This window comes from Belonocnema kinseyi, chromosome 5 (assembly GCF_010883055.1).
Source record: "Belonocnema kinseyi isolate 2016_QV_RU_SX_M_011 chromosome 5, B_treatae_v1, whole genome shotgun sequence".
Classification (NCBI taxonomy): domain Eukaryota; kingdom Metazoa; phylum Arthropoda; class Insecta; order Hymenoptera; family Cynipidae; genus Belonocnema; species Belonocnema kinseyi.
This window is the reverse complement of record NC_046661.1, coordinates 11,614,491-11,638,706: the sequence shown is the minus strand read 5'-3', so window position 1 is coordinate 11,638,706 and position 24,216 is coordinate 11,614,491. Positions and strand designations below refer to the sequence as shown.

General features: G+C 37.1%; 1 protein-coding gene across 3 annotated transcripts in view; it reads left to right on the top strand.

Moving 5' to 3' along the window:
- The window catches only part of LOC117172295 (protein kinase C and casein kinase substrate in neurons protein 2), a 547,527-nt gene that overhangs the window by 502,029 nt on the left and 21,282 nt on the right, over positions 1–24,216 (top strand). For 2 of the 3 annotated variants that reach the window (XM_033360055.1, XM_033360056.1), the window contains one exon: positions 18,032–18,958. The exons of the other annotated variant lie outside the window; for it this stretch is intronic. In XM_033360055.1, the coding sequence (XP_033215946.1) occupies positions 18,032–18,052 (21 nt within the window). In that variant the 3' untranslated portion in view covers positions 18,053–18,958. Of the gene's footprint in view, positions 1–18,031; positions 18,959–24,216 lie in introns of those variants that run through there. 3 annotated transcript variants of the gene reach the window in all.

Sequence of the window (24,216 nt, the reverse complement as noted above, 5' to 3'; positions counted from 1 at the left end):
GCAGGAATCCTTCTGGCTTACCGTGTTTCCTCACCGCTAGGATACATGAAATGCAATTTTGTATCCATTTATGGACTTTCTCGTGCATCCCTTGAAACCAATAATCCCTTCTGATTAATTGTTCCCTCTTCGTTTCTCCAAAATGGCCTTACTTGTGGCATTTCCGGATCGCATCATCCTGCATCTACTTCGGTACAAGCATAAGCCACTCATGTTGAACCTATTTACAAAGCAGTCCGTTCTTCATGGCGTAGTCCTCAGATGAATCTGGCCGCACCTTAGACATCAGTCCATATAGCTCCCTGGCCATCTCTTGACATCTCCACAATCGCTCTAGCATGGTGTCCAAATCCTCGTTAATCCCTCGAACCTTCGGTATCGGATAACGACTAAGTGCGTCTACGTGTCGCAGCTTGGACCCCACAATATGCTCTGTCTTATACCGATATTCATCTAAGGTCAGTACCCATCTCGCGACCTGTGGTGAAATGTCGTTCTTGGACATCGTCTGCGTGAACGCCTGACAATCGGTGATGACTCTGAAGGGTATTCCGACCAGGTATGAACGGAACTTTTTAAGTGCTCTGACAATCGCCAGGACTTCTAACTTGTAGCTGTTATATTTTTACTCTGCCTTCATCGTTTTCCAGCTGGCAAAATGGACTGGATGAAATTGTCTATCCTCGTCGTTCTTCTGCAACAGTATCGCTACCAACCCCAAGGACGAAGTGTTAGTGTGCAGCTCGGTCTCGGCATTAGGTGAATACAAAGCTAGTACTGGTTGTTGACATAACGCATCTTTCAATTTTTCAAACACTTCTCTTTTATCCTTTCCAAACTGAAAACACACATAATTTTTAGTCAGGTTTGACAGCGGTCTTGAGATACTGACGTATCCTGGTATACATTTCCGAAAACCCCCAGTAAGTCCTAAAAAAACTCTGTATCGACAGAACGTTCTTTGGATCAGGAAATTGTTCTACCGCTTGCGTCTTCTCAACTGACGGCCTAATTGTACCCCCCTCTACGATATTACCTAGATAATCGACTTTTGCCTTTAGAAATGCACACTTTTTCCAGTTAATAATCAAATTATACTCGCTCGCAACTTTCAAAATTTTTTCTAGTCGTTCTGTACCCTCGGCTTCATCTCTAAAAGGTATAATCAAATCGTCCATATAGATCACAACAATTCCGCTGACCTTTAAGTCCTTAAATATAATGTTAATATATTTCTGAAAATACGCTGGCGAAGTGCGCAGCCCAAAAGTCAACCGAAGAAATTTAAAATGTTCCCCGGGTACCACGAAAGCCGTGAACTAAAAGTCTGAATCCTCGAATGGCACGTGGAAAAACCCATCCTTAAGATTCAATGTGCTAAACACATTCGCTCTCCGCAAACAATCTAACTGAACGTCAATTATCGGCAATGGATACCGATTCTTAATTATTTTTTCATTAAGCTTCCTAAAGTCGATGCATATTCTCGGTGACCCGTCTTTCCTCTTTGCTAAAACAATCGGACTAGCGTAGTCAGAATACGAAGGTCTCACATCCCTGCCTTAGCGATTCGTCTATCTGATCATATACCATTTTTCTTTCGACAGGTGCAAGTCTCCTAGCCCTCTGATAAACTGGTATTTCATCTTTTAGAATGATATGCACTTTCATGTCTACTTTTTTCGCCTTATTGGGCTTCTCATTCTCTATGAGTGTCTCTACAATTCTACGACTACTTTCGCTTCTAATATGTGATACGTCGATTCTATTTACTTCATTAATCGCGTCAATTTCGTAAATTTCGTTTCCCTCGGGAGCCTGTTCAATTCGAGAAATCGTAATATTGCCCGCTCTACAATGCAGGTCAATGGTATTTAAAAAGTCAGCCCCTAACAATAAATCGTCCCTCATTACATTTTATGGGACTACATGCAACTCTACGTCATAACACTCTTTATCTATAGTCAAATTTAAAATCGCTATGCCTGAAGTGGATAAATGGGGATCCTTCGAACCTATGCCGCTGAATCGCGTGGTACTTCTTTTAGCATATTGTGCTCCAATTTTTTCGAAATAATCCACTCTCAACAAACTTAAATCACTCGCTGTATCAATCAATGATTCAACTTTATTCCCCTTAACCTCTATCATTTTATAATTTTTTGCTAACCTCGCTTTAAGAGCGTTACACGTTTTCTTCTTTTTAAAATCTACAACTTTTTTACACTCTGTAACCTTGTGCCCATGTTCGTCACAATTAAATCACTTTGGGCCCTGGCTTTTCATCGGACACTCCCTACTCATGTGCCCTTTCAACCCGCAATTAAAACAATTAGCAGTCTTCGTTTCAGAACTTTCATTCGGGACCTCTTTTGTGAACTATCTAATTTACCACCTGCCTTCGCTTTTCCCTTGATCTTTTCCTACATATCTAATCTTACCTTAAGCTCTTGGATGTCCCTTGCTCCCAACGAGCTCCGATTTCCATCATGCGGTAGCAGTATTCGTGGTAGCTCTCGTCATTCTTCTTCTTACGCTGCTGCAATCTGCGGTGTACTTCGTAGCTGTTAATTTTCGGGCTGAATTCCTGCAACAACGCTTTTCTCATACGAACCCATGACTGTTTGCAATCCTCGAAGCTGACGAATAACTTTGCCGAGCCTCGAAGCAATCGTCTAGCGTATATGGCCTTGTAAACATCAGTCCAGTCACAAAGCAGCGCTGTCTCTTCAAATTCCTCGATCCACTGTTTTATATTACGTCCATCATCTCCACTAAAAGCATCCAACGTTCCCTCCACATCTTTAAACGTCATCATTATGCGTTGCGGAATTCGTCTGTCTGTCGGCTGTTCACATCGCGAGCCTCTGTAAACTTCAGTGGTAGTGTTCGATTCGTCACTTGAGCGCTGTCGTCTGTCAAAATGCGCTCCACGACCTACCACTTCTCGTCGTCTCGTCTCTACGTCGCGCCATTTTATGCCGGTGGTGCCCTCCCGCGTTCAATTTCGGACACTACTTGCTCTTCATCTTTATCGCCATTTTTCCAAGCTTCAGATAAGCGATTTCTCAAATCCGCTTTATTCCCAACTGTCTTCAGGCCTAGGCGTCGTAATCGGAATTTTAATTCTTTCACTGTTAGAGAACTGATATCCACATATTCGTCTTCCTCTTCGTCTTGGTCGCCCTTAGCATCGTCTTGTTGGTCGCCTGTCTGAATGTCGTTTAGCCAACGCGTTGTCGTGGCGTCTTCTGTCCAGGCCTTCCTTAGGCGCTCTCTCAGCACAGCTTTTGCACCCGTCGTTTGTAAACCAAGTTTCGTCAGCTTCTCCTTGAACTCATCTGTATTCAGAAAGTCCAGTTAAGCCACCTGTTCCTCAATCCTCGACATCTTGATGAACTTTACACACTGTATACTTTTGGAGTGACTCCGCTTTCACTCTGCTCAAAAAATTTGTTTTTCAATCTCGCGGACGATTCGATTCTATCCCAGACGAGCCCCCAATTGTAGGTATAAAACGAATAAGCCCAAATAAAACATAAATGCGCTTTATTCGCTGAATAATAATTAAGATACAGACACTCTAAATTGCTGAACAGTTAGCCGCGACACTCCCCGACAGACTGCCTCACACTCATACTTTTCCGCCTAACTACCTATTTCTAACACCGAGGGTACCGCACACCGCACTTGGCCAAGGGGCGAGCAAATTCAAATACTACAGTAACGCTGGTAGTATGCTGCATCTTTGCAGACAGGTGTTATGAGGGGAACACATAACTCCTTGAAGCTATTTATATTTTCTGAGTCTTCGTCCAGTCTATGCTGGACTTCGTAGACTTCTCTCCAAAATACTTCGTCCTCTTCTGGTTTGGGCGTTCGGTCGACAGTAACTGGAGGGTGTTGGAAGAGTCGAGATGGGTCAGAGAGAAACTGTTGGTTTTCTCTGACCCACCTCTTTCTCCGCTCTAGACTTCTTTTAGCGTCAGATGGTATCCGTATTCTCTCAACAATATTGTCTGATGATCAGCATCTTCTACTTGTCAAGTGCGTCATAACGGATCCGGAGTTCGCGCGCGAACTTTCGAACCTTGGCAGTGAAATTCCTGGCAGATGTCATGTAGTCAATCACACACTGAATGCGGGACGAGATCTGTCTTGCGCAGCCTACCTTTATGGCAAGATGATGCATTCGTCTTTTGGTCTTATGATCAACCGTTGGTTAGGTTTTACGGTTCGCATCTGCCAAAGCTCTCGCTGCATTGTACAAACAACAATTGATAGTCCAGAGGTCGGATTCTTTGGTAAAATGTCCACGAAGCTCGTCATCCATTTTAGCCAGATCTTTAGGCTTAAGAGAAACCTTGGTGTTGATGTTTCTCCGGGTCATAAAGCATCGCTCTTCCTCTATCGAATGCCTGCCCACGGTTGGCCTTAATGTCGTCTCTTTTTCTCTATTGCCGGCTTGTTCTGCCTGTGGTAGAGTAGGCGTTTCGCTTTAATAATCCCTATTTTGGAGTAATTTAGCATGGTTTCGCAGAGGTTGGTGTGAAAGTGCGATAGCTCCAGGTGTTTCTCGCACCACGGGGCATGTAGTCGTGCAATGTAACCCCTTTCAGGGGCCACACTCGCATCGTTGCACTTCAGCAAGTCGCGATTTAGTCGCTCCGTCCACCTAAGGGTCCCGAGATTCCGCCGATCCATCGCATTGAATACATCTTCATTGGCTCCCCCAAATCTAGAGTGGTCGGTCAACCAAAACTGTAATATTAAAATATTCAATAATGTACAATCAATAAATAATTTACACAATTCTCCTTTGAATTACATTAATTCAAATTAAATGTAAACATACTAAAATAAAATAGTTAAATCTCTAATCACGATTACAATTTTATATTGAAAAGTTAGTTGCTCCAATCACCTTGACAGATATCTCGTATCTGCGGTGCTGTTTGAGTTGGAGAGAAGGGCATCAAGTACGCGTCAACCACCACCCTCGATCTCCAGGTGAAATAGTGGTGGAAGCTGAACATGTGTTCCTGGCGGTAATTTCCTCTATCTGGGCATTTCAGCCTTAAAGCAACTGATATAAGAATAAAAATACACAGAAATCCATATGCAGTTACCTCCCTTTAACAGACCGCCTCTCACGATTTTATTCAAAATGACTACAGACTCAAAAAATATCTAACACAACCGTGTATATATTATGAACTTTTATGATCTGTACGCGGTTTTAAAAATATTTTTTTATTTGACTCTCTTATTGTATAGCATTTTTTTATCTGAAGCTTTAGAGTAACTGGCGAAATATTCGAAAATTGGACAAACAATCTATATACTAGGATACATCCTATAAACATATCAGAAAGAAGCTTAATGTTGATAAAATTTCACACTCGTTTATTATGAACGCAGAGTATGACTTGCATACTCTCCTTTCGACTAACATCCTGCCATTTTTTGAGATTTTAGTTAGCAATACTTTGATATTCCTTTTCATGTTTTTTGACACCTCATAAACGGTTTCCACCTTTTCAGAAACATTTCTTTTTCGATAATACCTAAGCATTATTTTTGGGCTTCGAGGTAATTTGGATTTTATGAGATCGAATATTTCCCTCCTGGTCATTGAAAAAGTCTTATTATCAGGTACAGGTGCTAAAAAATGCACAGAAGATACTTGTCGATACAAATTTTTTAATTACAAAAATAAGAAATAAGCCAGCAAAGCCAATCGACGGGACGGGTCACCGTTTCGTAGAAGTAAGTGCAAGTTAAGGTTTGGTTAAGTTTGCATGAATATAAGGTCAAAATTATTTTTTTAATAAGCATACGGGGCAAAAAATGTTAAGTGAACCCACCTAAAATTATTGTTTTTTTTTTATTGGATTAAAACTTGATTAAATTATAGACGTGTTGGAACTATATTAATCAAAGGAAACGGTTGTCAATATAGAGGGGCTTGAAGTTTTCAGGTTATGGACATATATGAAGCTTGAAATGAAAATTGAGAATAAACTCAAAACCGCAGCCATCCGCAGCTGGTTTTTTGTTCCTTGGGATCCAAGGAACCCCAGTCCCTTGCCTAGTCCCACCCATGCATCCAACCATACTGTAGAACCTTGTGAGCTATATGAATTGTTTTTTTTTTTAATTTAAAACTTTGGCATATTTGTCTTTGATTCTAAAACAGACATGATGTAACCTTCTGTTGAATGATATCCCCATATTCTTTCAGAAGCCGCTTTTAATAGTTTGACCGTGCGTTTCACCGACTGGGTGTGGCAAGGAAACTGTAGGAAATTTCATTCAGAAATCTGTTTAGAATTTTCAATTCTAGAATGCCTTTCCGTTATATCCTCTATTGACAGATTAGGAAGCACTGAAGGTGATATAATTTCATAGTTTGACCAGTCAATTATCTCGACGTAATCTTTAGCTTTGAAGTAAAGCTTATGAATCTTGAAGGTGCGCAATACATTCGCGTCATTCATGTCTTGCACCGTCTTTGAATGAGCTGTTGAGTTTTATGCGAAACCATGTCGGAGCATATACCCTGAGTATAAATTTCACAATCATTTTTAACTCAGAGAATGGTTTTAATGCTGTCAAATATTTTCTCTTTATCCCATTTTGCAAAAGTATTTCATCATGCATGAATGAGAAGACCTTGATCTTGAAGACTTAGATCATGAGAGCAGTTACCAGATTTTATAGCATGTGAAATTTCCATAAGATGTTTCTAATCTTTACTCAATATTTTATCAATTTTGTCAGTAATTATAACTAATTCCGAATCTATTGCTTGGAAGGAAACTACATGAAGCTGTTCACATACAGAAAGTGTAGACCCAATAGGCCCTGAACATTAATTGCCCCGGGATGATACTCCATTTACGTAGCGAAAAAGATCTCGCAATGGAAGTTAATTAAAATGAAGTACACAAATAATCCATTAAATGGACCTATCAACTGTTTCTTTAATTTTGCGAATGACACCATCTTTCCATTTTGTGTTAACAGCAATATCGTCTGATCCAACGACAAACAGTTTACTCCACCCTCCGTTAATTTCGTTTTCCCCACAATCTAATAAACACTTACAAATGTCTTGTACCCCATACAACTTTCTACATAAGTGAAATCCAGAAAACTGAGACCATAAATACTATAAATACTACTATAAACTAAAATAAAAGTTTTAAAGGCGTACGACCCACCGTTCGTGAATAGACATTTTTAGGTAGTTTTCTCAGTCCCTTACTTCTTTTCTCTAGGCCATATTTATAAATAAATGAATAAGAAGTATAAAGGGTTAGCACTACGACACTAATTAACAATAAAAAGATCAAAATTACCGATTTGCATTCGATTTTCAAATTTCACCTTTGGTCGGTATTCAGTTGAGAGAACGCTTCAACCGGTTATAGATTTGCACAGTCACAGTCATGAGTTTGGCAACGTCGGGTGTGAGCACGCGTTTTATCTGAAATTCGCGCATAAATTAGAACTAGAAATTTGGAAAGAGAGAGAGAGAGAGAGACCAAAGTGCTGATTATGTCGGAGTGGTAAGGCCTGACAAATAAATTTTGTTTGTGGGAACGTTGTCACTTATCAGTTCTATGCGAACTGTGTCAATTTCAGTATTATTAAATGGATGAAAGAAAGGTAGACTAATTAAGGTTTATCATGAAGATTATAGAAAAGATTACAGTTATAAAAATATTAACTTACGAGGTGACTTCAAAAAATAAGGTGACTCTATGGTTTTCTCAAAAAATATTCATTTATTCCTCAATATTTATGTTGTCCCCTTCAAAGTAATCCCCCTCAGATATAATACTCTTGTGCCAACGCTTTTTCCAATCATCGAAGCACTTCTGATAATCATTTTGTGGTATAGTCTTGAGTTCTTTCAGCGATGCAGTTTTTATCTCTTCAATCGTTGAAAATCGATGTCCTTTCATGGGTCTCTTCAGTTTTGGGGAAAGAAAAAAGTCACTGGGGGCCAAATCAGGTGAATATGGAGGCTGAGGCATGACTGTGGTGCTGTTTTTGGTCAGAAAATCTTTCACAAGCAACGATGAATGAGCAGGTGCATTATCGTGATGCAAAAGCCACGAATTGTTTTTCCAAAGTTCCGGACGTTTTTTGCGCATCGCCTCTCGCAAGCAGCTGCCCAATCCACACTTGAATTCTTTCGCGAACGTTAACACAACGGACTTTATTCGGAAACAACTCAATTAACGATGACCGGAAGTCTCAGCCGACGGGACCTTAGTTATCAACACAGTAATTCGTTGCTAGGTTATTAAAACCACTGGCACGCGATTCGTTTTTAATAACAATCAGTATGACTTCCGAAAGACTCAAAACTTCGAATATTTGTTGCTAGGTCCTCAAAACCTCTGGCACGCGATTCGTATGTGAAAGTTGAGCGACGTTGTCGGTACGACTGCTTGGAACTAAGAGACGACCTACAAGGGTAGTGTTGAGGTTTATATACGCTGAGAAATTTGGAAAAGTCACGTAGAGGTGCATTTGTAAATTTGCACGCCCTGACAATTCAGATAAACGTTGCTTAACCCTTTACTGGTACGGTGGGTGTCGGATCCGACCCGAGCGTTGGTTGTACCATTCCCCTCGCCCCCCTCCACTTCAAAGGGGTTTCTAGTAGCCGGTTACCCTACCAGTCAGTAATGTCGAGATTCAAATTTGATGAGAAAATTAGTCTGATTTACTATTGTCAGTACAGTTAATTGTGTTAAAAGTTTTCTTTGCGCAAAAGAATGCTATGCTAATACATTCTTAGTATAAATAAGTAAATATTTTGCGTTTTCTTTAACTTCAGAATGACTAGTGTTTTGTGCCTACAATTTGTCATTTTTTGATTTTGGGACATTCGCGTGCTTGCACTGTTTTTAGAGATATTGTTCTATATTGAGTTCCAAGAGTTTTTCAAATAGTTACAATTTTGTAATACTGCAAAAATACTAATAAAGATTATGATTAATTAAAATGCATATTTTGCAGTTTTTAATGCCTAAAACCACATTAATAGTTGGTCGGGTCAGATTCGACCCCATCTAACTACATACATGTTCTTCCACTGCGTGAACTACCCATTAATGATGAACTGAAGCTTATAATTATAATGAAACGTTATTATTGTTTTTAAGCACGCGTGTGTATTTATACTTTACATTTTCAGATTTAGCTTTGTTGTTAGTTTAAACTATTGAAAGTATAAATACACTCGTATGATTATAATCTTAACTATAACTATTTTAAAAGGGTACAGTTTGCAACTGTAGTTTCTCAATGATCGAGCATTGGTATTTCATCGGTATTCTCTGAGTTCTTATCCCTCCATGATAACACTTTATGTATCTTGTGGTTTCTATCTTACCGACCGTAGCACAGTTACCTTAGTTAGGTTCAAACTCAGAGAAAATCGGTAATCTGCTCGTTTATAATTGGTGGCGTAACATTTTTTATGTGGGATAACATAGATTGTGCCTATTTTTAGGCGTTACATTGAAATTGTCAAATTTTGGGATGTAACACGACGTTGCCGTATAACAGTTCGCTGACGTCAGTTATACATTTACGGTATAAATAAGTTTTTTCTATTTTTATAGGCTCTGAATGCTACTTTTCGAAATAGATATGGATTTCGGATAACATTCTATATGTTTCAGAACTATTACAGAATTTTCTCATTTTTCATTCTTTTTGTAAACTACAAAAAGTACGTTTGCTCGTAAGACCACATGTTATTTTTAATTATTGATTTTTCCATTATGAAGCTCTGAAATGCTCAAAAAGTTTTAAACTGAGTGTTCAGTGCATTTTAATACAACTATCATCCAAATATCAAGCAATTCTCATTAATAATTCTATTGCTGAGGGTACTCCCTTAATGTTGGGAAAACACAAATTTTACCCACTATTAGAATCCGCTCCTCGAAAAAAAAGTTTTTTCGGCTTACTCTAATATTAAGGGACTTCGAAACAGCCGATCAACAATACGTTGAAACATGATTGTTTTTAAATATCACAAAGAAATTGGTAAAATAAAAACTTCAATATAATTTACAACTAAAAGCTTTCAAATAAACAATCTTACTTTTTCTATGTAAGTATGTTAAATTATTAGAACGTGCGGAAAACCAAACCGAGTAAATTTGTTCCTTGGGGTCTCATGGCTGCTCAATTTAAACATGCTGTGAAATGAAGATACTTAAATATTTTAGTTTTAATGTAAAAACTTTAGGGCAACATTTATTTATATGAGTTTACAAACTTAGATGATATTGATCAATATTGTTTTTTCGCCGCCTTGCGCGCTATATTTCTTTTTAGCTTCAATTTTTTGATGTAGTGCTTCATAAAAATGGACTTTGTTTTATAATACGCCCGGTTACTTAATAAAAAAACCTTTAAAAAAGTGTAGAGTAATCGATACAATGTTTAATCAGTCCCCCATGATCAGTTATTTCCTTTAAATGTGCTTATATTTAAAAAAAATATTCACAAATAAATATGTTAATAAATAGTGCAGGATAATGCGTAGACAATTTCGCAGCGTGCATCACAGCATATCTTAGTGAAAATATGTTGAGGTTAGAAGTATTCTAGCTTAAAAATTATGTCATAAATGTGTGTGTTTGGATGTGTAGATGTCACATTTTTATCTGAACACGATAGCTTGAAAACGGTTCTAGATAAATTGATGAAATTTGGAGGACTTATTTTTACCAATAATATCTTGGCACAGATCGAAGAATTTCCTAGAATATTCAATGCTTTTTTTTAAAACTTTATAATATTGTAAATATCGGCTTTTTATGGTAAAATTTTGTTCATTAACGTAATCAAAGCTGATGGAACAAAATAAAAGGTTCCTTGATTCGAGACGAATCGATTGAATTATATTGTTAATATATTTCATTAAAAAGTAGGGAAGTCGTGAACATTTATAATATATTAAAAATCGATTTCTATAGTAATAATTATCTCATTCTCAAAATTTAAAGTTGATGCAGGAGCAGAAAATATGTGTTGATTCGAGATGGATCGATTGGCCTATAATATTAATACACTTTATTAAAGAGTCAGGAATTTATGCTCATTTTTAATATATGAAACATCTGGTTTATATACAGGGTACGTCATCTTTCATGTCGGAATGTAAACATTGAATAATTTTGATATTTGTCACCCGATTGACTTGATAAGACATGTCTTTGAAACGTCAATTCAGCACAATTATAACCATGAATCGCTTTACAACTTAACGTTTAAATCGTCGAAAACATCGTGGTCAACAGGCTCGAATATCAAACTGACGGTGACGATACGACACTTTTGGGTTCTGGACAACGTTGTCAAACGGTGCGTTTTAACCAGGATATTTTCGACGATATTCATGTTGAGTGAACGCAACTGAACGACTATTTTCAATGTACAACGTCACTATTTCGGTGTGTTTTTTTGTGTGAAGCAATTCATGGTCAAAATTAAACTGAATTTACGTTTTAAAAACATGTCTAATCCAGGCAACCGGTTGACAAATGTCAAAGTTATTCAATGTTTTCATACCGACATGAAAGATGGCAAACATTGTATTTTAAAAATTGTTTGCATTATTTTGTATTTTTTGTAAATTAATTTTTTTAAATTGATCGATACAAAAATTCTAGTTTGTCTGTTACATATTAAAAATATCACTAATACTTCCTCTATTGTGAAGAAAATACATTTGCTAACGGATAGCAAAGTGCTTGTGAAGTGAGCACCATATATTTATAAATATAAACAAAGTGGAAACACTAATGATGAAATTCACAGCTAGTTTACATATTTGTCTAAAACTTTGTATAATGGTTTTTTTGGGTCATTGACTTCGAATTTCACGGCAAAAATTACGAAATAGAAATTGCGGGTCCAATACGGCCAACAAAATTGCAATATTTCTTGTTTTTCTTTTAAATTTGTATAAGGAGGGTTTTCGGGTTTTTGATTTCGAATTTGACATTAAACATTAGAAATTCAAAATAGCGCCCAAACTTGCAAAATATATATATATATAATTAAAAATTTGTCATAAGGACAACCGCAGTATTTCGCCGGGAGCGGGTGCTGATCTGGAAAATTGCACCCGCTTCCAGCGAAATCGCGGTAAAATTTCAGCCACAACCACGTCTCACGACCGTGAGATAGGTGGTTACAGTCTGTAAAGGAATCAATATGCCGATCCAGCAAAAGCCTCGTGCACCCTAAGAACATGGAGCGACCCAAGGACAACCGCCTTCTGCATTTTTCCCGCAAGTGTTCTAGCATATTGTTGATAAGCAGGGATGCTTTTTAGAACATTAGCAAGTGAAAGCTTGGCACCTCCAAGAGCGCCAATGATAAGGACGATCAGTTTAACAGAATAATCCGGGTACAATCGTTGCAACTCTCTTATAAGGTCTCGATACCTCTCTCTCTTTTCATTCTCCTTGGTTATGATGTTTTTGTCAGCTGGCGCCGAAAATTCGATAACGAACATGGTACGCTTCTCGAAGTCACGAAGAACCATGTCAGGCCTCGAGTGAGCCAAAGAAACAATTGTCGAGAATATAAAGTTCCAGTATATGCGGCACTTCCCATTCTCGACAATTGACTCAATTTCCCTAGGAGCATTTAGAGGGGCGATATTAAGGTTAATGCCGTAGGAGTGACAGAGATGGTAATAATGCACTCTTAGTGCCGCATTGTGCCTTTGAATGTAGGTCGTTCCCGCGTGAGTTGGACAACTAGATAGTATGTGAGCTAAATGCTCAGGGTGTGCATGGCACGCCCTGCAGCTATCATCGGGAATGTCGTGGCTCAAAATGTGCCGACGGTATGTGAAGGTGGAAATGACACCGTCTTGGCATGCAAAAATGAAACCCTCTGTACCAGACTTCAATCCGGGCGATTTAAGGACAGCAAACGTTAGCTCATAAGACATTGACTGAACCTTCACATTTCTGTGGAAGATACCGAGCATCCTCTTATCGAGGAGCTGTTCAAGAAAGTTTTTTTCTTGTGCTTTCTTAATCCGGGCTTTCAGGAGTGAGTACTCAAGATAGACAAGATTAGATGCATTTTGCTCACCCCTAATACTGAAGTCAAGTCCGAGTGTTTCAGCAGCCTCCTCCGCTGCTTTGTACAGAAACGCTCCTTTGCCCACTTCTTCGTGATTCCTGATCATTTTAAGGAGAGGGTCTCTTCCATTTGAAACTCTATGTGCTGTACCCAGAATAATCCTGTTGTGAAGACATTCAAGACTCAATATTCCGCGACCCCCTTGACGGCTTGAGATGTACAGTCGCGGAACGGAAGACTTAAGATGCATGCTTTTGTTCATGTGCATAACCTTTCTTCTCCGGATATCAAGAGATCTGAGCTCATCCTACGTCCATGGAACCACTCCAAATGAACACAGTACTACCAGGACGGCAAGCATTTTCGTTTCAGATACTTTGTTCCTCGCCGACAGTTTGGAAGACCAAGTCTGACGGGTGAGACGTTTGTATCTGCTTCGGAGAGTATCCTTTATAGATGTCACAACCTAAATGCGGCTCTGGGTCACGCCCAGATATGAACTAGTCTCCAGCGCAAAGGTGTCGTATAGCGCTTTTATCGACGAGCTCGGGGTCTGCAGGGATGCCATTAAATTTTTCTCCCCTCAAATAAACCTTGGCGCATTTATCTAACTCAAATTCCATTCCTATTTCCTTAGTATATCGTTCGACAATCCCTAGAGCTAGATGTAGTTGCTCTTTGTTCTTAGCATAGATCTTCAGATCGTCCATGTAAAATACATGAGTGAGTGACCTTGTACTTTCGGTCTGCAGATTTGCCAAAAAGTACCCATGAGAATGGCGAAGTGCTAGAGATAGTGGCAATAATCCGAGGCAAAAGAGGAGTGGGATCAGGGTGTAGCCCTGAAAGACACCTCTCTGAAAGGTGACTCTGAAAGCTTTCCGGCAATCAATCCAATCCATCGATAGGTCCCGCTGGTAGGATGCTGCACCTTTGCAGACATATCTATCGATAAGCAGGTTCTCTTGCCACACAGGTTTAATTGCCCGAACAATTCCATCATGTAGGATAGCGGTTTATATCTTATACAGTGTGTTCGGACAAGTGATTGGCCTGTAATTCTTCGGGTCAGCTAAGTTTCCTATTTTCGGCAGGAGTAATGTGGGCGCTTCCACTAACCACTCCGGAATTGACTTTTCCAACTTTAAACATAAGGTGAAAGTACGGGACAAATGCTGATGGTTTGAAGGAATCATCTGCCACCAGAAGGTGTTGATACCATCTGGTCCCGGAGCGGAATAGTTCTTCATATTTCTTAATACTTTTATCACCTCCTTGCTAGTGATGGGTGGGCATTCTTTATCAAGTGTTATGAGGGCATCACACAGTTCGTTAAAGCTATTTATGTTCTATGAGTCTTCGTCCAGTCTATGCTGCACTTCGAAGACTTCTCTCCAAAATACTTCGACCTCCTCTGGTTTGGGTTGCTGGTCGACAGTAACTGGAGAGTCTTGAAAGAGTTCATGCATTCGTATTTTGGTCTTATAATTAACCGTTGGTTTTGTCTTACGGTTCGCATCGGCCAAAGCTCTCGCTGCATTATACACACAACAATTAATAGTCCAGAGGTCGGATTCTTCGGAAAAATGTTAACGAAGCTCTTCATGCATTTCATCCAGATCTTTAGGCTTGAGAAAAACCTGGGTGTTGATGTTTCTCCGGGTCATAAAGCATCACTCTTCCTCTATTGGATACTATCCGCCGTTGGTCTTAGTGTCGTCTCTCTTTCTCGGTTGCTGACTTGTTCTGACTGTTGTAGAGTAGGCGTGCCGCTCACATAGACCCCTATTTTGGAGTAGTTCAGCATGGTTTCGCAGAGATTGATGCGAAAAGTGGGATAGCTCCGGATGTTTCTCGCAGCACAGAGCATGCAGTCGTGCCATGTAACCCCGTTCAGGGGCCACACTCGGATCGTAGCACTATAGAAAGTCTACAACTATGTTATAGCCTATGAAATGGTCCATCAACCCAGCAAGAAACTTCCTGACGTTGACCGCTCACAGTTGAGCACCAATAGAACATGACGATCCAAAATCGGCCGAAAAAGCGTGTGGGCATCGACATTGATTTTTACTGCTATGAAAAACGAAGATAAAATTAGACTTTACCAGAACAGTGATGATAACCTGACAAATGAATTTGAGATTCTACAAAAATCAGTTAATGAACTAACAAGGAGAAATCAAACAAAGTAAAAGACTAAGAAATTTTTTTGGGTACAAATGTGTTGCTCAAAGAAACACGGAATTCACCTTACGCTAAACTCTATACGTTACACAGAAGCCAATGAACAGGTGAAACGTATCGAATCAACTTTCTAACCTCTGTGACAATCGCCAGCTTGTACAAAGTGGACAGAAAATACTAGGACCAACAGCTGAATACTACGACTCACTAATTGAACGAATTGTTCAACAAAACGATTAGAAACAATCTGTTTCTACTATTTTTTTTTAAATTTTCGGAAATTTTCAGTAATTTATCGGTAATTTATTAGTCATTTATGGTAACTTATCACTTCGAATATGTCCAATAACTATTCACTACTCACAATCAGTCTCTCAAGCGTGAAATCATAATGAAGTGAAGTTATGATTCCGACAGTCCTGGAAAGTAATTCTGACTCGAAATGCGCACGCGCAACAGCAAGAAAAAGTAATCTTACTCAAAGAGCGCAAGCGTAGCAGCTAGACAAAGTCTTCTTATAACTGCTTTTTAACACGGTTTTGGAATTGTTCTCTTCCCTCACGCAATACAATTCTCGAAAATCGAATTTTTCGTGCGAGTGTTTAGAAAAAACCTGTTTACAAATGTCTGTCGAAAATCGAGCGCGCAGCGCGAGTGTCACGATGAGAATGTCTACCTCAAAGCCTACAGAGCTTTGGAAACTTAATCTTTGACTATACTTAACTAAGTAGACAATTCAGAATATGAAGACGCATATAAATACTGCCACCTAAAAGAGATCTTTTTGATAAAGTTTTATTCGAGCATTCCAAATGCAAAAATAAATATTCGAGCGCGAAGCGCGAGGTAACCCATTATCGAGCTCGAAGAGCGAGATTAAATTGTGGCGCACCCTAGGCGCGCTCAAAAGATGGAATTTGCGACGATGGAATTTAGTATTATATCGCTTAAAATTTTCTTTTTTGATAACCTTTCGAATAATATAAAACTCTATGGCCAAAACATTTAAACAATTTTACTATTGTACCCTTGCTTATAGGCTTTGAAAAATTCATAGAGTTTGAAAATTTCAAAATCAAATTTCTTTGTGAAAAAAAAAGATATTCGAGCAAACTCGACGGCATTTGAAAGAGCAGACTTATAGTTTAAAATTCTGTGTATATTTTTTGTGAAAAAGGCGTTATAATTAATCAAAGTTAAGATACGTCATTGTTAATACAATAAATAATTTTTTCTAACAATATTCTCCTAGAATAATAGTAGAAAGTTGCGGTTTTTCCTGAAATTACCAACTTTTTCTCAAGTCTTCACTTAAGTGAGGTAATAATTAATAAAAGTTAATTAATGACTAGTTTTGGCAAAATATTACTATGAGAAAAATAAATATTTCGGGTTCCAATCGTATAAAAAAAACTACGAATTTTGTCCATCTTTCGTGAACATTACCCTGCTATGGGAACTGCTCGAACTTGATTGGGTAACGTCAGCAAAATTCGTATTTTTTTACGCGATTGGAACCCGAAATATCTCTTTTTATCACAATAAATCATCATGAAACCATTAAATCTATTATTCAGGTATTATTATTTTTAACAATATTCTTTTGTAATAATGCTAAAAAGTACAAAGTGTGCATTTTCAAATTGTTATTTTAGTCCTTGTTGCAAACTTCGTGTGATAATTAAAAATAAACGTTTTGCATGTTATTTACTGATCTATTTCTCCGACCTACCCTCAGTTATTCCATCCTTGCTTTTTGTCTCAACTGTGAGAAAACCTCTTATTTTAAATTATTATATTTTCAATTTTAACAAAAGAGTGAAAGTAATTTATGCAGAAAAACATGGAAGACTATTTAAAAAATTATTCTTTTTTATTTTTATTTATCATTTTTTCGTAACTAAAAAGCAGAGGAAAAGTTGAAAATTTTAGAAAAAATGCATCTTTCTAAAATAAAAATTTTTTTCAACAATTATGCTTCGCAACTTTTTTTAATATTATTATTTCGTTCTAAGTGAGAAGTTGTCTTAAAGTTGTAAATTTGAGATAAAACAGCAACTTTCTAGCATTACTGTAAAAGAACATTTTTGTACATAATAAAAAGTGGTTTAAACAATCCGTTTTGTAAACCTTTCTTATTTATTATCTCACTTTAAGAGAGAAATTAAAAAAAAGGTTGGAAATCTCATAAAGAACCGCCACTTTCTAGCATTATTCTAAGAACAAATTTCTATGAACTATAATAAATTGTGTAAGAAATTTTTGAATCATCTTATTATCAATAGAAAGTAATATTTTGTGTATTGAATCAATTTATGCTGACACACAGCTTGTGGGGATGAAATTCAAAAAGTTATTTTTGACTTGTATTCTATGGGTAATTGTAAAGAGAAATGTTAAGGGTAAACTCAATATATCGAATATTGACGATTTTGTCCAAAATTTATAAATAGTCGTTTTTCTTATGGGAATTAGGTGTCAAACTTTATGGGGTCTGTGGAATTTCTAAATATCAATTTTTTCAAAAAAACAAAAATGACAAAAGTGTTTTTGTTGGGGGGATGTTTAAACAAATTTGGGAAATGAAAGTATGAAAATAAAATTAAAAAATATAAACCTCTCTACTCCACAAGCCCCATGTAAGTAACTGAAGCCCGTCAAATGTACGTAATATGAAATTTTAATTAGAAATTTGTTTCAGGCGACTTTTTCGAAAAACTAGAGGACGAGGACGAACAAGGTTGGTGCAAGGGAAGAAAAGACGGCCGCGTAGGACTCTATCCTGCGAATTACGTGGACATAGTCTCTCAGTAGATCTATGAAGCCAAGTCGAAGAACTACTTATAATTAATTGTAATTAAGAATTCCCTTTCTCCTCTCCTAAATGTCATGCGTTCTCAAAAATTCTTTGGCGAGAGAAAAAGCTGTAGAAGAAAGAGAAAACCCTTAAAGAACAGAACTGTCCATTCTAAAATTACATTGGCGCACAAAATCTCTTTAAAAATTGATTTGAGAGTCACTTTTTTTTCTCATATTCAATTAAATTAAACTGTTGTGTAAAAAGTATTTTTGTTTTGTTTTTTGTTTTGAAAAAAACTTCTGATTCCTTCTGCAGAGATTCTCCTCGCTGACCTATGAAAGAAAAAAACTTCCGAAAAGTTAATTGTGTATAGATAGGGCGTTAAATCCGGCGTTGAATCCGTATTGTTAGCTTTAGAGGATCAATGATAGAGAAATGCTGATTCAAGTGTAGAAATGATGTACAGTCGTGTGCTTTCAACCTTTAATTTTCATTATTACACCCACATAAACACAGACGTTTATTGGTGATTCTCCATCAACAGATAACTTTGTACTAAAATACCTATTTCGAATGTACATTTTTTTCTGCAGTAACTTGTGTTAGTTCAGTGACTAAAAAGATAGTATAACTCTGGATATTTGAGTATATAATTTAGTTTAAAGTATTTGGTTCAGAAAATTACAGCAACAAAATTAAAGCTCTATCTTTGACTCGGTATTGTCGATACCTTAAATGGCAACAGTAGCTAACAAACCGACAGAAATTAGATATCTTATTTGTAAATTAGTATAATTTAGGTATTAAAACACCTGTTCAGATTTACTATCTAATTCTACGTATTTCTTTATCATCTATTTATCCTAATCGTCTAACAAATTTCGGATTTGTTAAGTTAAAAAACTCAATAAAATTATCATAAAGTTATTTAAATGTAAACGCCAGTTGAAAAAAATTAGACAATTTTCACGGTGGAGGTTTTAAATATTTTAAATTAAATTTTTAATCTATTATAAAATCATAGTTTTTGTATATTGGATACCTTATTTAATAATGAAATTTCATATGTACATATGAAAATTGAATTTCCTTTATGACATTCTTAAATGTGATAATGAAGAAAGAATAAATGTATTAAATGTATACCTAATTAAATTTTTTCCTAGCGTGATGAACTAGAATAGCAAAAGTAACCTCTTTTTGGAGAATCACCTGCATTTTTATCGACTTATGAATCTTAGGAAACTTATGAAACATGGTTAATTTATTAAGTAAAAAATCATTGCGATTTCCGATTTTGTCTGAGATGCAATCAGGCATGTTTATCTTCTACTCGTTGGCTTAATAATATATTTACAATACACTATTCATTTTTCTAGCACCAAATCTATATTAAGTAGAATTTTCGGAAAAAAATACATAAAAATTTGTTCATACATATGGTGGAGAATTTGATCTGAAAACAATCGGGTGGTCCAAAAATGCACGATAAACATTTTTGACATGCTAATGTGTCAATATTAACTCGTGCAACTTGGTTTTTAGAAATCCCCTAATATTAAGAATGGGATAAAATACGTATTAGGATAAACGCGTAAATCGTATATTTTTCATTTAATTTTATCTTTTCCATCCCCTTTCTTTGGTGCCCGCAAAAATGTCCACGTAAACGACAACTAATAGCGTTATGTACAATTCTCTATAACATAAACTTTATATTTTATATTTATCATATTAATTAAATTTATATATTTATATATTATTATTATTATTAAATTAATTAGATATTAATCATATCTGATTCTAGAGAATTAAGGTTTGATATTTTGATTTTAATTATTTCTTTTTTGCATTATAAAATAGCCGAAATTCGTAATAAAGGAAAAGTTCTAAATTCAAAATGGCATCCGGAAGTTTAATTTAGTAGTAAACGAATACACGAAATAATCCGATAAAATGAAATGTATACTGGACAGGTTTATTGATAGATCGAGAATTGCATTTCGGTTAAATAATGTGACATATTTTGAAACACAAATTCAAGAATATTAAATACGAAACTATAACGGATAGGTTAATGGTGCCAACAGGTTTAAAAAGATAAAATATAAATCCACACAATTCAACATACAAAAAAATAACGCTCAAAGCTATATCATAAATAAAATTGTCTCTAAGATAAATGATAAAAATTCGGATTCGTACACGCAACTAAGAAAGAGTTATTAATACTGAACGCCATTGTAGTAGCTGATTGAGCCGCAATCGAAGGAAGTCTAGCAAGCCATTTTCCGTTAAAGCGTGAAAAGTTGGGCTGCATTCGTTTTTGAACAGCAATTAAGCCTTGGAAAAGAGCTCGAAATCAGGGTCCTATCAAATTGACCCACATCACTTAAACAGTGAAACGGTCACCATGCGTCGCGTTCGGCAGCTATTACGACCAATCATAGATGGTTTTCAAGGGTAGAAAGTAAAAAAAAAAAGCCCACACTGAAAGTAGAACAAATTCTTTCAGTGTTTACACTCTTTTTTTTAAACAAATACACTTCTTCACAATTTTAATGCGTTCGTTACCTGCTTAGACGCAGCGGCTCGGCTCTAATCAGCGTGGTTTTGTTCGAAAATTCGGGAGATATCCCGTTCACAATGGAACTGGTTGCGATAATTTAAGCGAATGACCATCGGTGCTCGTAATCGCATCGCGGTACGATACATTTCCCTCGCGATTATACGGTTTCCGGGAACTTACCAATCATTCGGCTAATTTTTCGCGCGCTTTTCCGTCATTCTGGCGCTGTTATTATTTCACCAATAACAGGCGAGAGATTCGTCATCATGTCTTACGAAAATAACTACCGCCCATTAGCACATTCTACTCTCGTTCTGTACGTAACATGTTTTTAAAGTTTTATTAACTACTTTTAAATTCTTCATGCATTTATTATTTTCCCTGTAACTCACATGAATTTAGTACATATTTCCTTCTATCAGATGTTACACAGAATTTTCGGAACAATTATTATTTGTTTACACCACTTTTTTTGTAAATTGTCATAGGTTCGTCGGTGCTGATTTTCAAAAAAAAATTTTAATATTTTTAAATTATAGAAGAATTAGTAGGCTCTAGAAGCTACGATCATGGTTCCTTAAAGCAACCAATGCCAACTCGACCGGAACGTGTACGCCGTTCACTCCTGCTCCTTCTATCCTCGAAGGTAAGCAAGAACAGGAAATTTACGCAAGGTACTTCTTACAACACTGTTCCTTAGAGTGAGGTCTCTATCCGCGGATGACCTTACGGGGCAGATAGCACAGTTGTAGGTGAAACTTTCACCTCTGGATACTTTTTTAGAGCTACTAACCATTGTGCAATATTAGGAGGAACAGTTTTGATGGACAAATGAAGTGATCCCAGAAGAACAGCATTTTACATCTGGCTCACGATGGGCCGTGTCTGATACTGGCAAGCCGGTTTTTTTTTTTAGTTTGCTAAGAAAGGAAGTTTTCCTACCTCCAAGGCAGCTGATTATGAGAACCACAATATGGACCTTGTAGCCTTAGTACAACCTGCTCAGCTCGAAAAGAAGAGCTTGATATTTCGCCCCCTTTTCTTCTTCCTTTGTCGTGATACTACCACCAGATGGTGCCGAGAAGTCAACCACGTAAATTATTTTGGTCTTCAGATCTTGGACGACAATATCAGGCTTTGTAGGCATATCCCTACCAATAGAAAATCACAGAATATTCTCAGGCAAAATAGCCTAGCCCGTTTCAGGCTATCTGAAGGCTCGATTTGAATGATTTCGTTTCAAGAGATAGTCAGATAGTCAATTCTTGACAGTTAATTAAAGTGACTCGGGGAAGGTTGAAAATTGTTGTACATGTAGGGGATGGCATTAGAAATAGCACTTGCGCATTGCCAGGCACTTACCTGGATGCAAAAGTGTTGTCAGGCGGCTTTGAAGTCGGCGGACATTTAGGTGAAATTTCTTGAAATTGATTTTACAGGAAAAAGTTTCAACAAAAAGTTGGCCCACTCCCAGATATGCATATTTAAATTATTATATCGTTTTTTGATCAAATTAATGCATTTAGAGAGAACATCGATTGAAGAAATAACATAACAATTAAAAGCCAGTTTTAATTAAAACAAGTCATTTTTTGAAAAAAGGTTTAGAATAGAAAAGGTAATGAATTACAGGTTTACTCCAAGATTAAGAAGAAGTATTTTATCAAAATTGTAATATTTACCAAGTTATATCCATTTTTCCTTCTTTTTCGCATTGTTTCTTTCACCTGTTGTATCTTTAGCAATTCAAAAGAAGGTGTGCTCTGAATTAGTACAGGAATAGAGTAAGTCTTGAGAAAAGAATTGGCGTCAGCCACTTTCAGGTAAAAGAATAACTTATTTTCCTATAAATAATAATAAACAAAGCGACGAAAATCAGCGACCAAATCAGGTCGCCTATATTTGAAGTTATGTAAGATCGAATTTTTTAGTAACTCATAAAACCATAAATGCCATTTCAAAGTATAAGTCTCGCCCTTTCGAATGCCGTTGAGTTTGCAAAAATATCTTTTGTTTTTGCTGAGATATCACGTTTTGAAATTTTTATGTTTGTGAGTTAACCTCTGTTTAGGACAAAAATTTCTGTGTTTGCACATTTAGGTTAGGATATCTCGAAAACCAGAGCCAGTTGAGAGATTTGGACCTGAGATTCGAAGCTAGAATACAAAAAGCCTTCGAAAATGTATACTCTGGTTTCTGGGTCAAAATCTTGTTAGCCTGTGTTATCGTAGAAGCTTGTAATAAAGGTGCCTATAATTTTAAAAATTAAACAACAAAATCGCTTTACCTTAAAATATTCATTATTTATTATTGTTAAACTTTATATTTGGTCGTTAAAATAGGTTCCATCATTATTACCGTGGTGAAAATCAAGTTTCCTGGACCCAGAAAGGGATTGTCTCACATTTTTCAATGGCCATTGATGCAGACATTACAAATTCTTGGTGGAGTATTCTTAATGCAGTTCTATTATGTATACTCGGAGGTACTATTAATCTATTTTGAAATACAAATTGTTGAGCTTCATAACAATTAGAACAATATACGACGATCCAGCAAAAGCCTCGTGCACCCTAAGAACACGGAGCGACCCAAGGACTACCGCCTTCTGCATTTTTGCCGCAAGTGTTTTAGCATATTGTTGACACGCAGGGATGCTTTTTAGGCCATTAGCAAGTGAAAGCTTGACACCTCCAGAGCGCCGATGATAAGGACGATTAGTTTAACAGAATATTCCGGGTACAATCGTTGCAACTCCCATATAAGGTCTCGATACCTCTCTTTCTTTTCATTCTCCTTGGCTATGATGTTTTTGTCAGATGGTGCCGAAAATTCGATAACGAACATGGTTCGCTTCTCGAAGTCAAGAAGAACCGTGTCAGGCCTCGAGTGAGCAACAAAAACAATTGTCGAGAATATAAAGTTCCAGTATATGCGGTACTTCCGATTCTCGACAATTGACTCGATTTTCCTATGAGCATTTAGAGGAGCGATATTAAGGTTAATGCCGTAAGAGTGGCAGAGGTGGTAATAAAGCACTCTTAGTGCCGCAATTTGCCTTTGAATGTAGGTCGTTCCCGCGTGAGTTGGACAACTAGATATTATGTGAGCTAAATGCTCGGGGTGTGCATGGCCTGCCCTGCAGCTATCATCAGGAATGTCTTGGCTCGAAATGTGTAAAGACATTCAAGACTCAATATTCCGCGAACCCCTTGACGGCGTGAGATGTACAGTCGTGGAATGGAAGACTTAAGATGCATGCTTTTGTTCATGTGCATAACCTTTCTTGTCCCGATATCAAGAGATCTGAGCTCGTTCTTCGTCAATGGAACTACTCCAAATGAATAGAGTAGTACCGGGACGGCAAGGATGTTCGTTGCAGATACTTTGTTCCTCGCCGAAAGTTCGGAAGACGAAATCTGTCGGATGAGACGTTTGTATCTGCTTCGGAGAGTATCCTTTATAGATTTCACATCCTGAATGCGGCTCTGTGGCACGCCCAGGTATGTATAAGTCG